The 17406-nt window shown below is 33.9% G+C and overlaps 3 protein-coding genes across 3 annotated transcripts; 2 read left to right on the plus strand and 1 right to left on the minus strand.

Moving 5' to 3' along the window:
• Positions 1–856: 856 nt before the first annotated feature.
• On the minus strand, positions 857–7274 carry LOC100259113 (flap endonuclease GEN-like 1). Its single transcript, XM_002273123.4, has 9 exons — positions 7008–7274; positions 6577–6753; positions 6000–6170; positions 3965–4146; positions 3672–3855; positions 3259–3483; positions 2935–3070; positions 2185–2657; positions 857–1340 (listed from the first exon to the last, which is right to left on the minus strand). Exons 1-9 carry the CDS (start codon positions 7200–7202, stop codon positions 1080–1082), a joined length of 2004 nt encoding a protein of 667 aa, XP_002273159.1. The 5' UTR covers positions 7203–7274; the 3' UTR covers positions 857–1079.
• Positions 7275–9263: 1989 nt separating this feature from the next.
• On the plus strand, positions 9264–11569 carry LOC100854402 (uncharacterized). Its single transcript, XM_003633885.4, has 2 exons — positions 9264–10355; positions 10742–11569. The coding sequence occupies exons 1-2, from the start codon at positions 9660–9662 to the stop codon at positions 11225–11227; spliced, it is 1182 nt and encodes a 393-aa protein (XP_003633933.1). The 5' UTR covers positions 9264–9659; the 3' UTR covers positions 11228–11569.
• Positions 11570–13984: 2415 nt separating this feature from the next.
• Positions 13985–16871, plus strand: LOC100242001 (UDP-galactose/UDP-glucose transporter 4). Its single transcript, XM_002273054.5, has 8 exons — positions 13985–14043; positions 14257–14400; positions 15084–15112; positions 15219–15420; positions 15678–15920; positions 16018–16119; positions 16208–16315; positions 16528–16871. Exons 1-8 carry the CDS (start codon positions 14041–14043, stop codon positions 16762–16764), a joined length of 1068 nt encoding a protein of 355 aa, XP_002273090.2. The 5' UTR covers positions 13985–14040; the 3' UTR covers positions 16765–16871.
• Positions 16872–17406: the final 535 nt, after the last annotated feature.

Consider the following 17406-nt stretch of genomic DNA (forward strand, 5'->3'; position numbering starts at 1 on the left):
GCCTGAAAAATCCTAAAAATATTAAAATTTTCGTTTTGTTCTTGGAAAATTTGATGGAAGGGAAAAATTGCGAAGAAAAAAAAATAAACTTAATAAATTATTTTTACATGCTTCAAACTCATTTTATTTCATTTTTTTTCTCATTTTTATAAAAGACTAAATAATTTAAAACTACATAAATTTCTAACTAATTTTAATTATATTTATTCTTCTTTGATATTTTTCATGGAAAATCAAACAAAAAAAATCACCTTTTTTTTTCCTTAATTCCAACTAAACATAACATAAAAGTCTTTTAGAACCTCAATTTGCAAGAGCACGATGTTGTTTACATAAATCACATTAAAGCTTTCTTGATGGCATGGGTACTAAACAATGGGAACAAATAATTTAATGGGCCGCAACATTTAAGCAAATTCATCTTCATAGATGAGGCCCAGAGTTGAATGATGAGGGCCAAGGCCATTCAAAATTCAACAAAATCAAAGGCCCAACCCAGATTGTAGTTCTTGGGTGATTTCCATCAGACCAAATGGATACAAGCCCAAACCAAAAGCAATGGGTCGAGAACTTCAGATGGCCTAGGGCTAAAAATCCAGACTCCCTTGTGTAACTCTTCAGAGATCCTTAAACCCTGTGCTGACTGCTGATATCACCACCACTCTCCTATGAGCCTACTTGACATGTTTAACAAATGCTAGGTTTTCTTCTCTTAGAACTCAGGGTTAAACCCAGAAAATAAAGGAAGAGATTGGAGGTAAAATGAAATGTGATATTCCCCATCGGTTAGGAAAAAAGTTTCTGATGTCTCTCAACTATGCAGGTATATTTTAAGATCGTAAGGATACGGTGAATATCTACATGGAAAGGAGCAAGTCATTATACGAACAGTCCAAAGGACAATTAGAGGGCAAAGACTGCTAACTATCTACATTCTATCAGTTTAATCTGATTTTAGTTACAAAATGTCAGAACCAGACTATGCACAGCTGAACAAGATTCGAGGGCTACAAGTGAATCAAATTTACATGTTAACCAAACAAAAGCAAATTTCCCAATAGTAGAAATACCATCACACCCTAACCAAACAAAAGGCGTCGTCTTACAGACTTGGAAAGCTTTGAATCCGAGGCTTTTCTCTTTTCAGTTGAGGTCTCTCTACCCTGGGCATCTGAATTCCCAGCTGAATCTTCTGGTTTTTCATGAAAAATTACTTTTGCTGAACGGTAAAATTCAGTAATACTTAGCTGGACTCCTTTTGATTTTGGCGAATCTGGCATTTCTTCCACCCCTTCAGATCTTAAACCAGACTTATTTCTTCTTTTTGATTCTTTCAGTTCCTGCAAGTCACCACAAAGACATATTAGTATACCAGCTCTGCAGGCTCTTTCAGTTCCAAAAGCCTGTAAGAAACAACAAAAAATTAATTAACTTATTTTTGTTGATTTTTAATCCTCATGTTCACAACACCATATGCCAAAAAACTCAACAAGATATATTTATAAATTGAACACTAGGAAGGGCTAGGAAAATATCGGGGAGATTTTGACTATCTTGAGAATTTCTAATGAGCACTTCAAAATAATTTCTAAGTGCCTCTGAAGAGTTCTGGAAACATTCCTAGAGTTGAAAACAATCAAAGGTCATCTTCTATGCAATTCTATTGCAATTCTATTCCAAGGCCATGTCCACTGCCAACTCTTGGCTTGTCCTGTGGCCTATAACAAGAGCCCAGTTGCAATTCTATCCTTCTTCTGTTGCTACTTAACCATATCAACTTTCCCATGTTGTCTACACTCATTTCTGTACCATAAATAGCTGACTATAAATTCTTTTCATTAATTTGATGGCATGTACTGAGAGTCAATACCCCAAACGAATTTCTATACAAATCCACATTTGCTTAATTGTAGGGGCATCTCATACAATGGATCCTGAAACCGGATTAAGACAAAGACAACGGTCACCCTAATATTTCTTGGCTTTTAATTTTCCAAAGCCCTTCCTACTACTCCCCATTCGGCTAAAAATAGTAGAATATGGATCAATATTCATGAAATAACCAATCAGAAAACTAAAACTAGATTTCTTGAGTTTAAAACCTTCATTTTGTTATCTCTAAGATCTGACTGCTCAATTTAAAATGAGTCATCGAGAGAAGCAAAAATGATAACTAATGTGTACCTTTTCCAGCAGAAATCTGTTAACTTCCTCTGGAAAAGCAGCCCGAACTAAGTCCATATTTTCATCAGTCAACAAAAACCAGCACCCATCATCAACGTGAATCTGAGGAACATTGCACTCATCCAATAGATCAATGGATTCATCAACTTCTGTTAGCTTCTCTTGCTCTATATCAGAGTCACCAGGGATTGTATAGGCAACACTAGCCATTGCATGTACAGCCTTCTTCCATTTGACCACAAAAAATTGATGCCCGAACCTTACCTTCACACGCTGAATAGAATCAAACTCATACTGCCCATATAGCAATGTATTCGTTGGATTCAAAGCCTTTTCTCGGAAGAAGATGGTAGACAACATAGGAAGCATCCTTTGACGAATATAAGACGGCTCCCAATGCTGATGATAAGCTAAGAAATCAACAAGCACCTCTGTTTTTGGGCTTTCCCATGATATATGAGGTCCATCCTTTTCTGCAAAACACCAGAAAGACATAACAATCAACCAAGAAGGTCAAGAATGATAAAAGGAAACAGATGGCTAAAATTTTTTGCAATGCCCCACAAGGCAGTTAACAATCAATCTATACAGCAATTAGTTTTATTTCCTAAAAAATTACTCACTTCTGCAGATTCGATCCATGTCAATCATATCCAGTCAATACCATTTTCAAGTAAATATCATAGTAAAAATATTTAAGTACTATTGTTAATACTTAGAACCTGAGCTGATGAAATCAATCAAACATACCAGTAAAATGCCCATGGTTATTGCTCAAATACAATTCAATAATCTCATTATTTGGGAAATTCTGCTCCATGGCAATCTTTTTGCAAACCCTTAACTGCCAATTTTCTTGCTTCTTCTGTGCCTTTTCTTTTCGATCCTGCCATTCAAACACCATCAGATGCTTTCAAGATTAATAGCAGACACTACACAATCCAAAACCTTGAGAGTAAAATAAGCCACAATTGTTTAAATTCTTATTAAAATAGAAGTGAAAAGGCCAATCATAATATAATGCACCAATACCCAGCAATAAAAAGGAATGGCAATTAATGAGTTCAGATTTACCATGTCACAGGTGGAGCAATCACATACAAACCCCTCTGGTTTTTCCAAGCAGCCCCTCCTAGGAAAGGTGCCACAAAAATCACAAGAAAACTTGAGATGAGATTTCTTGCGACCTGGATGCCCACAGATGGAACAATGAGGAACTTTTGGCCTTGGTGACCTCTCATCTAAACTGGGTATGGAATCATCCATTTCTTGCTTCTTTTGTTCCTTTTCCTTATGGTCCTGCCAGTCAAACCCCATCAGATGATCTTAAAATTAATAGCAGGCACTGCACAATCCAAAACCTTAAGAGTAAAATAAGCTACAATTGTTTAAATTCTTATTAAAATAGAGCTGAAAAGGCCCAGCATAATATAGTGCACAAATATCCAGCAAAGAAAAAGAATGGAAATTAATGAGTTCAAATTTACCGCGTCAGAGGTGGAGCAATCACATGCAAACCCCTCTGGTTTTTCCAAGCAGCCCTTCCTAGGAAAGGTGGAACAATGAGGAACTTTTGGCCTTGGTGATTTCTCATCCAAACAGGGAATAGAATCATCCATAGATTTAACAGCCCCATCAAACACAGTTGCCCCATTGCCTTTTTCTTGTAACCTGCAAGAAAAATTAGATACAACAGTAATACAGCTCAGTAAAACTGAATCCTCATTTCAGTTGCATAAAAAGGAAAGACCTGATATCTCAAACCAGTTTCAAAAGAAACCTATTCAGAATCTCATCTTCACTAAAGCCTTGGACAAAACGAACAGCAGTGTCAAGCCCGATCCCTTGTACCCCATTTAAATCATAGTCATTGCCAACCAAAAGAGAGATGGCTATCAAGTGTTTCCTCTTCAGGCCAAGACCAGATTCAATATCTGACATGTGGTAGCATTCCAAGGGTTCCTGCATAAAATTAGATGCTCATGATTGACAGGAGGTGAAGAACCAATTGGAAGCAATTTAATATGCCCATTACATCCTAAAGAAAACAGTTGCTATAAATGTGCTCTGGAGATCAAACCCTTGAGGGAAAAAGTTGGGTCTGAAGGCACTAAACTGTGTTGTAAAAAGAATAACAACAATGCAATGATACAAGTAAATAAGATTGATAGTTCAAACCATGCACCTCTAAAATTACAAAAAATCAGCAAGTTATTATAGTTTACATCAGTCAATATAGGTTTACCCTTTCCTTGGTTAAATTTTTCTTTTGGTTGAAAAATCTTGATCATTATTAAATTTTCTTAGTCATCTAAGTCCAAGCAAAAAACTCTACTGGTGCACCTTTTGCTGGTTCCAAGCTTAGTGATAAGGAATGAACCCTAGAGTTTATTCACAGAAAGGAAGAGAAATATAGTTTGGTTTCACTATCCTATTTAGAATATTTTCACTATAATAAGATTGATTTTTAGTAGTTTATTTTTTATTGAGTTTTTTGTTTTAAGTAGTAGTCGGTCTTTCCTCTATCTGTTTTAGTCTTCTTATTATATTAGGAAAGTTTCTATTTCTTTTAGTTTCTAAATAATATCCCTTTCCAATATCTTTTCCTCTTCTTGCATGGAAAGATAAGGAATTAGGAGGGTGGTTGTATACTTGTATTGTTGTATTAGGGAAGGTCATAAGAGTTTTTGAAAAGTGGAGAACCTCAATTTTAATAAAAATTTTCACCATTTATTATGCTTCCTTTGAGCATGTGAATGTCTTCTTCCCAAATGTGATTGCTTAGAAACCTTGGTGTGATAACCAAAGATCAATTCTCTCTTTTCTTTTTCTTTTTTCTCTTCTTTTATCTCAAATATCATTGTGCAACACAGAAACAACTCCTATAGTGCTGAAATTTTTAAATCTTGCACCACTTAGATAAAGAAAGGATTATCTTAAGTAGGCATCCAAAACATAACCTTTAAGCTTCAGTCAAACTCATTTCAATAAACATCTAGCACAATAAACTTTAGGCTCCGTTTGGATAATCAAAAACACAACTAAGAAGAAAAAAAAAAAGCAATAAAATAAAAAGTACCAGGAAATTTTAAAAAAAAATATATGTAAACTTGTTTTTTCGATCATGCTTCATTAATATCTTCTTTTCATAGGCAAAGGCACATAAATAGTATATATTAATAAGAAGAGGACACCTAACAGCCAACCCAAAGCATACAGGAACCATACTTCATTAATATTAGTCCTCTTTTATATAGAAAATATAGAATTTAAAAATGTACAAGTTTTTTCATAACCATGCTTACCACATTGGATGTGTGTATCCGAGAAAATAATGGATCAATAAGAAAAGAGCAAGTTTCAACTAATCAGGCCTTATTTCTATTTGCATTCAGGAATTCAGAAAAAAGACCAGGCTGTGTCCAAGGACTCTCAGTATCACCCCCATCAGGTTCAAGAAAACCAACTTTTTATTGGTTCTGAAAGTCATGGCTGGATCTGAAACCACAAATAATTCATGTGTTATTACCAGACATACTGCAGTTTGAACCGGTCAGACTATCCTCAACTGACCATGTTTTTAGTTTCCAAAACAGCCTCTAGGTGCATGAAACCCAGCAACCAAAATTCAAGTCTTCTCAACCCCCCTTCTTACACAAATTCGTATTCTGGCCCTGACAATATTTTTTAGCTTTGATAAGGTGAACACTACAAGAAAACTCCAAAATAACTAGTATTGACCCATTAAAGCAGAACCAATTGATCAAGTGGGACATGTAAAATGAAAATAAGCATGCTAAGATGCTAAAACTTACCTTGCAATTGGGTCGGAGGCATTTTATCACACATTTAGCCCCAAAGAGGAATGCATCACTGTCAGCTGTGATGCAAGCATCTACATGGCCTTCACTATTTAACTGGGCACAAAGAGCTTCAGCCTCTTCTCTTGCTTTCAGTACAGGAATACCAAGAAGTTCAAGCAGTTCCTGCAAAACCAGTCAATGAATAAGTGGATAATCATCCCAAAGTTCTTTAATATTGAACCCTACTTGCAGATTGTTTTCCTTTCTAAACACACCGTTATTTGACATCTCCCATGGAAAATGCATGAGATAAATATTCATAGAAAAGTTTAAAGTTCCCCTTGAGCAAGTCATCAAACTATTTCCAACAATAATCTGAATCTAATATTATTTTGAATATTATTTTCCTCCGTTTTCTCATCAACCAACCCGAATTTAAGTACAAAAGAGAGCATTTTGAATCCTTAGATCACTAATTGGGAACCCATTTAAAGAGAGAAAAAAGGGCATACAGATTTAAACACACTCCAAAATCGTCAAGAACAATGTAGCAGAATACCACGAAAAAAGGAAGTGAAAGAAAACTCACAACACACTCTTGAACGCGTCTTGAGAATTCGGCATTCCTTTCCACCGAAACACCCTCCTCAACCACCGGCAAACCCGACAAATCAATTCCAGAACCACGGAAGAACCGTGCAATCCTTGCCTGAGATTTCAAGGGCGACGGAGTTCCATCCACAACAAACACCGGAAACGCGCCAAACTGCACATTTCCAACAGCATTGTCCTCAGTCTCAGAAATAACAGAAATGCCGTTTTGGTTGCAAAGAAAGGAAAAAAAGAACATAAAAGTAATAGAAGAAATTAACGTCCTCCACTGTTTCAAATTTGCATTCCCATCCATTCCTCCATCCCTTGCAAGTTGCAACAACGCATAACTTTCAAAATTTTCTTTTCCTTTCCGTTTCCTTTCGGGGCAACCAAACACAGTGAAAGGTAAAGAAAGCAGAGCCAGACCTTGGAGAAGAGATTTATCGTACGGAAGAAAGTGAGTCTGAGGTGAGGGTTCCGAACATTGGCTTTAGTGGCGGTTTCTTGTTGGACTATCCAGAAAGAGAGATCCACAGCCACCCGTTTGTTTCGGATGTAATCGAAGCCTTCAGGTCGGGCATAGGGTTTCAGTAATTCCCAAAAACTCCCTCCCACCCCCATTGAAAATTTACCAATGACATAAAACCCTAAACCATGGACAGAAGATTCGGAAGAAGAAGAAGATGGACGAGGAATTTACTCTTTAGGACACAAAATGGGCTGGTTTTTATTTTCTTATAACAGGGCCATAGCCCAACCCAAGTCATTAAGATGGAAGGCCCAAGTTTTAAAGGCCCTTCTTTTGGATTTTCCATTTATTTATGTTTGGATTTTTTTTTTTTTTTGCGATTTGTGGTAAATTTTTTGCTTCACAAACCCATCTCAATTATCAATGGACCCACCATTTTAAAATTGCCTTATTTTTTATTATTTAATTTAAATTACATTATCATTTTAAAAGTTTTATTAATTTCCAAAACATAATTATTTTTTATTTATTATTCATTTAGATACACATCTTATTTTTTATTTTAAAAATAAAAATAATATTAAATATTATATAATATATATAAAATTTTAAAGACTTTCATTGAAAATGTAATCATTTTTAAGAACATACTAAAAAATTAAGGTATTAAAAATAATTTATCATTTCAAATTTCAAAGTGATTTTTAATAAAGACATGTGCTAAATTTAATTTTTTTTATTGAGTTTTTATTTTTTACATAAATAAATTATTTTGTTTTTAAAAATTAAAAATTAATAATTGTATCCAAACAAAACTTTAATTTACTAATTTTCTTTTTTCTTTTTTTTTAGAAGTGATGATGTGGTACCAAAAAACCAAAATTTTGAGTGAATTATTTCCTCCATTTCCATGAGACTTTCTAAAAAACAATTACATTCTAGTTTAAAAGTAATAAAAGTACAATGTGTTTGGCAACATTTTCTTTCAAGAAATGTCTCATAACTTTACTTTTATTCCAAAAATATCCCTCTCTCACCATTATAAAAGTTATTCTATTTGAAATAACCCTATTAGTGTCAATCAAGGTTATAAAATATTTAGCCCACTATTATTATTATTATTATTATTATTATAAGGTTTGGGATAGGTCATCCTTGTCCCAATCATATTTTGTTTATGAATATAATAAATTTTCATAACCATCTCTTTTTTTTTTTTTTTTTTAATTCTTTACTTTTAAAATTTTAAATTCTATTAAAAATAAATATAATTTATAAATATATAAGTATTATAAAATATTTATAATATATATATTTTTTAAATAATGTCTTATATATGTTAAGAAAAGTTAAAAAATGAAAAAAAAAAACTCAAACAATATTTTATTTAATATTCCATATAATAGAATGAAACAAATATCAACAATAATAATAACAATAATAATAAATTAAATATTTTATCTAGAAAAATTAAATAAAAATTTTATTTATATTTTGTATACCACATATGAAACCAATCATTTTCCGTAGTTGAGGATGTGATAAAGCCACATGCACAAATCACAAGCTTAATTTTGGTAGTTACTTGAAAACGTGCATTGGATTTTATTAAATAATTTATTAACACTACATTAACTTTCATAAATATGGCATATGCTTGATTTATCTTTATTACTATTACCAAATCAAATATCATACCAAATACAGATAATTAAAAGAATGGATCTGTTCTTAGGAATTATTAAATCCCATAAATAATTGTTGTGATGTATCATAAAAATTATTTGAAAATTCTTTAAACGGCAAGAATCTAAAAAAAATTATTCTTTTTGGTTTCTATTGGCCAAGGGATGTCCCATTATCAAATCAATTGACGCATAAGGCCTACAATTTTCCTTTGTAAAGCAAACTTTTTAATCACATTTAACAAGAAGCTATAGATAATAAAGAATTATGTAATCGTGGGAGACACGTCATTGACTTAAAAAAAAAAAAATCTTAAATCTTCTAGCAAATTTCGTGGCTGGAAATTAATACAACATGGGATGCCTCCAACTGGGATCCACCTCGTCTAAAACTAGCTATTTGCACATGACGTTTAGTGGCATAAAGAAGCCACGTGGGCATTTTCTGTTGCTTTACAATAGCTAAACGACAAAAAACCTTCAGAAACTGATGAACTGTAAACCAATGATAAGAGTTAATTTCTGACTGGGAAGCGGTCCTCTCATTCAAATATTATTTTGGTTTAGGAGGTGGAAAAAATGAAGAGAGAGGTGATGGCCTGATTAACATTTATGCGCTGTGGTGGAACCGTTCATTAATAGAAGATGCGTCCACCACGACAAGATAAACCAAGTGATCGTCACTGATTAATACGGTGCAGATCATCAAATCACTGCGGTCGGATGCATGCATTGCCTCCTCCTCCTCCTTCTTCTTCAGTTTTATTTCTACTGGTTAAAGCAGCTTCCGTTTGTTTCTCGGGCAATTTATTTTGTGAAGATTATAATCTGATCTGAGTACAGGATCTTTCTCGAGAAAAAATTTCTACGGATTTTCGCTATATTGCATCTCGTGGAGCAGTTTTTTTTTTTTTTTTCAAGGCCATGTCTGCCTTGAATTCTTCATTCTCATACACCGACAATTCGATGCAAAGAAGGCATTTTCAAATCGAGCGTAGACCTCGAATGCTGAAAGATTTCCTTATAGACGATTCGAATTCATGTTCGTCAAACGGATTCAAATCCTTTCCTCGCAAAGCGAGCCACTGTACCGTACGGAACCTTCTCGAGTGCGATGGCGGAGAAAGAGGATCAAATTCAAACAATAAAAGTACATTTCTCAGAAGCCGATCCACGGCAGCGGCGACGACAATCTCGGCGTTTCAGAAGGCTTCGGAGATCGTGATCAACGCCGTTAAGTCGCCGTCGTTTTTACAAAGAAGCCTGAAACGGAGGTTTTGGAGGAGGAATAGTACCGAGGAGCGGGGGATGACGGTAACAGTTATTAGAGTTAAGGATATTGTGCGGATGAGATCGTTCCGAGACGTGATGGAGGAGAAATCAGCACCGTCGGATTCAACGGGGTCCATCACCACCACCGCCACAACCAGTAGTAACGGTTCTAGCTGGTGCGGGAGTGATTTTACCGCGGATTATGTGCAGTCGTGGAGCGGCAACTCCGAGGAGTACTCAGGTGCGAATGCGGTCAAAGTGGGAGAAAAGTATTTACCAGGTGTCGGCGACGGGAATGCAAATACGACAACGAGGACGACAATGAGCATCGATGCGGTGGGCCCCAAGGTGAGAACTATTTTTAGTGTTTCGCATACATAAAAATGTTTATGTGCGTCTGCGGGTGAGAACCGTTGGATGATTGCCTAATCTAGAAATCATAAATCATGACTCTGTAGTCTAGACTTGGTTGAACCCGAATTACTTTAACTTCCAGGTAATTTTTCGTAGTTGTCTCATTGTATAGAAGCTCAGTTTATGCCACGTCGGAAAACAGAGCACATGACCTGTTGTCTGGAAGCTTCCAAACCAATTACTTGGAAGCGGAGTCTCTTAATTCCTAAGCCAATCAAATATTAGCTTGCAAAATTTAATTTTGGATCTTTGATATGTTAATTTCATTTCATGTACATGTATGTAGAATTAATTAATTTGATGTATCAAACAAACGACAGGGTGAGTTACGATGTGAGGAGAAAGAGCAGCACAGCCCTGTTTCAGTACTTGATTGTCCCTTCACTGAAGATGCAGAGCCATTCTCCTTTTTCATTCGGGATGAAGAAGAAGAAGAAGCCGAAGAGAAGGCAATGCAGCTACTGGATCAAGTGAAAGCAGCGGGGTCGGTAGAATTTAGTAAAGCCAATTTGAATGATGATCTATTATTAGAGTTCTTCAGAGATGAATTGATGAAAATAAGCAGAGGAAATCAAACCGTGGATAAGGAAGTAGATGCCGAGATATTGAAGATAGCAGAAGCTTGGTTGAAGGGAGAGTTTGAATGGGGCGTGGAGACTGAGAAGGAGGCTTGTATTAGAGATATGGAGAGGGGAGGGAGGTGGCGAAAGTTTGAGGAGGAAGAGGAAGAAATGGCTTTGGAGCTGGAGGTCTTAGTGTTTGAAATTTTGGAGGATGAGCTTTTGGGTGATTTGTTTGTAAATTAGACAAATAACAGGGGCATTTTTGGAAAAAGATTCACTAGGTGGCTGACCGCCACCCAAGTTCACGGAAGTGGGCGACGGTGCAGCTTCGGTTGAAAGCTTGAAATCTGGAAGATTGTTAAGGGAGGGAGGTGGTCATGCGCATGAAATGACCAACACACCCTCGATGCAAAGTGCAGTGAGGATTTTACCAATATGGGCTGGGATGCGGGCTGTGTTGGAATGTAAATGGGCTTTTGAATTTTGTAGGGAATATGAATGGGCCTTGTCCACCGACAGTGACCTCGAGTTCAGAACTAGTTTTCATTGCCTTATTGAAAATAATACCACATATTTTCATTTTTACTAACATCCACAATAATCAATTTTTATCCAATTGAATGAATTAAAAATGAGATACCAGACACCCAACATGGTCGCTACTTCTAAAATATTTTCATTTTTTTTTTCAAAATAAGACTTAATACAACAACCTAATTAAAAAAAAAACTATCCCATAAAATATATTTACCTGTTATTTTGATTTATAAAATTAAAATATAATTCTATTTTTCTTAATCATACAAACACATAACTCTTCCTGAATGGTATTGCTTTAAGCACTATAATACCCATGATAAACACAATTTTTATTTTGGTTTTACAAAAAATTTAAAGGAAATTTGCATTAGAATGGAAAATAAAAAGAAAAAAATAAAAATAAAAATTAATAAATTATTTTAATATATATTTTAAAACTCATTTCATTTATGTTTATTTTTTTATATAAAAATTAATAATTTAAAATATACAAAATTTAAACTAAATTTAAGTTATTTGATTATATATATAATTTCATGTTAAGCCAAATATATAAAAATTTATTTATTTTTAATGTTTTTCCTTGTCTTAAATTACTTTTGATTCTAAGAAAATGATTTATATTTGGTTTATCATAAAAAAATATAAAAGAAAATAAAAATATTATTAAAATAATATACTTTCAAATTATTTAGTTTTTACATTGAGAAGAAAAAATTGGATAAAATAAAATGAAAGAAATAGGTAAAACAAATTTATTAAGTTTAAATCATTGTTTTTATTCAATTTTATGTCTCTTCTTTAATTTGTTTTACTTGCATCCTTTCTCAAAATTTTTAGAACAAAATATAGAATTAGTGATATATATATACATATTATCAAAATTTAGTTTTATAATTATCATTGATAGAAGGAATTTGTCAACTCATTTTAATCCGTGATTTATGTATAAAAAATTACATAAATATCGGTAATTGGATTTTACAAAAATTTCACGAAGTATTAGATGAAATTTTGAATAAACAAGTTTGATTATTGACATGGAAACTAATAGACACTTATAAGAATATTATTAAAAATCATAAATTAGAAAAATAATATATTTATGATAAAATTTATAATTGAAAACCCAAATTTGAAAATCTAATCGTCCATAACTTTTCTGTTTCATTTTAGTAAAAGTGTCTTTATTATTTTATTATAAAAATGATTTTTTTTTAAAAAATTTACAAATAAATACTTGAAATGGTAAAAAGTATTTATACTAAAAGTGGGTTATTCTCGGAGCAACTTACAAATACGGGATTATTTCATCTCTTTAGCCAATTATTTATGTATTTAATTACTATATAAAAATTAAAATGTGAGGTGAGGGGACACTTCCTAAAAAAATGCCAGACGTTCAAACTCTTGAAGTCTTAATTCTTCTTGTCCTAAGAAAATGACATGTGGGATGCTTCTCCAATTCCCAACCATATGACAAAATTTCATAATTGGGAAAAAAAAAATTTAATTAAAAATAATAGGTAAAAAAATGGTACCAAAGAATTAAATGGGTTGGCAATCCTGCCATGTGCATTCACACCCTCTGCCTATTCACAATTGTCAACTGAATTGATTTTATTGGAAATTTATTTTCCTGATTTCAGTCTCCCCATGCATTCATTCGTCTCTTACTCTTTCCATTAAATTCTTCAGACCCCATATGACCGGTTGAATAGAGATTGGGAAGATGAAAGGTTTATCATGCTTCTTAGAGAATGGTGAATTTTCCTAAGGATCCAAACAGGGCCTCAATATCTAGATGCCTTTCAGTACACTTAGCTGACTCAGTCCCCATGATATTCTGAGAAATGGATGTCCAGGACACGGTGGACAATTTTCCCGTACATTTTATTTTATTTTTATTATTAAATTTCTACCACCTTTTTTGTTACTTTTTTTTGATATTTTTTTAAAAATAAATTAATATTGTAAGTCTTGCGTGGCTTACACCTACTTGAATAAATATATTCATAAATTGTTTTATTAAATCAACATTTTTTTGTTTTTAAAAGTAAAAAAATACTTTTAAAAATTCATAATACTGTTTGATTATCAGGATAAGTTGAAATTATTTTCACTAATTTTTTTTTAAAAAAAATATAAACTCATTTGATAATATTTTTTAAAAATTAAGAAATAATTTTTTAAAAACAAATTAAAAAAAATGATAAGTCTTAATATTTTAAATAATTTATCATATTTGATTTTTATGTATATTTTTTACTAGAATTAATTTTTTTTTCTTATATATTTTTTTTCTAATTAGTTTATTTTAAATATCAGGTAATATGTATGAAAATTAAATTTTATATATAAAATACTAAAAAAATTGAAAAATGAATTTTCTACCCATAAAATACTGAAAACAGTTTAAATGAAAAAGCAATAAAAAGCAGAAAGGAAAATTCTACCTTTTTCCTTCTATTTCTCCTCTTTGGAAGTTTGGAAAGAGGAAAGAGGAAAGAGGAAAAATGGTGTGATTCCCATAACTTCCCTGCTTTTTATACTCTTTTTGGTTAACGTAATCAAACCGATCAGGCGATAGCTTTCAGACTTCCCAATATATATATATATATATACAGAGAAGGTCTCTGTTTTCTTAGGAGTCAACATGCAAATTTGTAGTGCAAACCCAACTTGATTCATCTTCATTTGTTCTTGATCCACGGTTGATCAGTTTTTCTCAGTGTTACAGTGAGAATACAATGAAGAATGAGGAGCAAGCTCGGTCCCTGTTCGGAATCTCTCTCTCTGACAGACCCAAATGGCAGCAATTCCTCATTTGCTCTTCTGGGTTCTTCTTTGGTTACCTTGTTAATGGCATTTGTGAGGTATTTTCTCCGTTTGGTTAGCTAGAAAACGAAAGAAAACTGGTTTTGAAGAGGTTTTGAAGCTTGGGGCTACTTGGGTGTGTTGTGTTTTTTTTTTCTTGTGTGTTCCTTTTTGGGTAGGAAACAAAGAGAAATGCCAAACTGAACTTCCTAGTTTCTTTCACCCCTTGTTTGGTTTCTGAGAAAAAAAGAAAAGAAGAAAACTTGGAAGTGTTACATTTTCTCCTGTTTGGTTTCCGGGAAAGAAAAATGCTAACCCGACTTACAGCCAACTAATTCTGGAAAGAGTCAGCTTTCTGTTTTTCCAGTTCTTTCTATTTTCCCTTCTTTTCCTCCGTTTCTTGGCAGCCAAACAGGGCTCAAGATTAAATTTCCAAAAAAATCATTTTCATTGCTTAAAGATCTTAAATCCTTACCTGCTCTAATTTTTTTCGTCATAGAACAATTCTTTTTGGTTTTATCTGATCTTGCATGGGACCCATTTTTGTCCATTCCATTCTAATCTCTACTTCAAAACAAATGAAAATTTTGGATGCTTCAAAATCTTTGGTAGCATTCTGAGCTTAATGCCCTTGAATTGCCCTTTTTCCTTTTTTTTGATGCTACTATTGTTCTAGTGTACCATTGACAGTGAAGATCTCAACAGCTAATAATTTCATTTAATTTTTTTTGCTGAATTTCAGGAATATGTGTACAACAGGCTCCAATTCAGGTCAGTTCTGCTGCTTCTGCATGTGATCTGTTTCATTTGATATTGATTGATTTTTTAAGCTTTTCAAATTTTGGGTTTTATTGGGATTTTTTTGTTTTAATTTCAGCTATGGTTGGTACTTTACATTTGTTCAAGGTTTTGTGTACCTTGTTCTGATTTACTTCCAGGGTTTCACCACCAAGCAAATGGTGAATCCATGGAAGACTTATGTGAAGCTCTCTGCTGTTCTTATGGGCTCTCATGGACTCACCAAAGGGTCTTTGGCTTTTCTTAATTACCCTGCTCAGCTCATGTTCAAATCCACCAAGGTAAATGGAAAATTCCCATTTCATGTTTTCCACTATGTTTGAGGAAATCAAAAGGAAAATGACAGAAACCAGAATTTTGATTGTGATGTTTTTGGCTTCTGTGATGCCCACCCATTTGAGCTGGGGTTTTCTGTTTTAGTCCCAATTCCTAAACAAGGGGAAAAAATATTAGAAATGTTTACTTATCCTAGCTTTTCTCTGCAACCAAACAAAGTCCACTTTTTCTGATGCCTTGGAGGTCCATTTTGGTATTTTAGGTTCTTCCTGTGATGGTAATGGGGGCATTCATCCCGGGCCTAAGACGCAAATACCCTGCTCATGAATACGTATCTGCAGTACTTCTAGTGGTGGGTTTGATCCTTTTCACCTTAGCAGATGCTCACACATCGCCTAATTTCAGCGTGATCGGTGTTTTGATGGTGTCTGGTGCCCTGGTCATGGACTCTTTTCTTGGTAACTTGCAAGAAGCCATCTTTACCTTAAACCCCGATACCACTCAGGTGATCTGCATTCCTTGACATTCTCTCACGCTGGAATGAAAGTGTGAAAAAAGTTTTCATGGAAACCTTGTTTCCCTTGCTTCATTTCCATTGACAGATGGAGATGCTCTTCTGCTCAACCGTCATCGGTCTCCCCTTCTTGATCCCACCAATGCTTTTCACAGGAGAATTGTTCAAAGCATGGAATTCATGTTCTCAGGTGACCAAAAGATGATTATTTAATTCCTTCTGTAATCAGATCACCAAAGTAGAAATTTCTAATAGTCTTTTTATTAATTTCCATGCAGCATCTGTACGTGTATGGGGTGTTGGTGTTTGAAGCCATGGCCACCTTCATCGGCCAAGTCTCGGTCCTCTCCCTCATAGCCATCTTCGGTGCTGCCACAACCGCCATGGTACATTCATCCCACAAGCTCTTCCAGTTCAATTAAGTCAATTTACACTCATAAGGAATATTGTGCATTGATTGAATACTAGCCTGAAGACTTCCATTCTCCTCTGAGAATTTAAATTTGGTCACAGGAAATGGCACATGGTATTTTCATACACATTGAATGCATGAAAGAATGAATTTGATTCGGGGTTCTGCAATTGAATTTGATCACAGGTGACCACGGCTCGAAAGGCGGTGACGTTACTGTTATCTTATTTGATATTCACTAAGCCATTAACCGAGCAGCATGGGAGCGGGCTCTTGCTGATAGCCATGGGGATTGTTTTGAAGCTTTTGCCCGATAACAAACCCTACAAGAAGGCCTCATTGGAGTCACCTACCACTGAAAAAACTGCAAACCCTTTTCCCAGGGAAGAAGAGAAAAGTGAAGAGATGAGACCCCTTGTTTGAAACTATATATTATGGCTGTTTTTATTGTATTAATTGTTCTTGCTTGACTGTTTCATCCTTCACTGAAGAAGAGATTACGAATGAGATGTTTAAGCCGTGTTTGGTAACTGATTTTTTCCACACGTTTGGCAACAAAAAACAAAAAAACATTTTCCAAACAGCCTTTGATTTTGATTTTGATCTTTAAGGGTTTACTAAAGATTATGTATTAGGTTTAAAAATTAATATTCAAACAATTTTTATGTCTCAAAAAATGTAATTTTTTTGCAATATATATGGTCAAAGGGATCCTTAATTTTTTAAAAGAAATATTAATATATAAAAATTTTATTATAAATTAAATAATTTTTGTTATATAAATAAGAAAAAAATTATTTATTTAATTTTTTTCTTATTTATATTATTATTATTATTATTTTTGAAAATATTGGATTAATAAAAATGCAACATCTTATTTAGATTTAAAAACGACTTTTGACTGTATAAATCCCAATCCAAAGGCTATATAGCCTGCATTAATTTAATTAGCGTTAGTTGGACACGCGCTGCGCTCTAACAAAACGTGGGACGGAGTATCACGTAGTGTAGCATGCAAGAACAGGGGAGGCATGTTTGCCACGTGTCAAAACCAGACCATGAATT

The sequence above is a fragment of the Vitis vinifera genome, chromosome 15, assembly GCF_030704535.1.
Source record: "Vitis vinifera cultivar Pinot Noir 40024 chromosome 15, ASM3070453v1".
NCBI lineage: Eukaryota > Viridiplantae > Streptophyta > Magnoliopsida > Vitales > Vitaceae > Vitis > Vitis vinifera.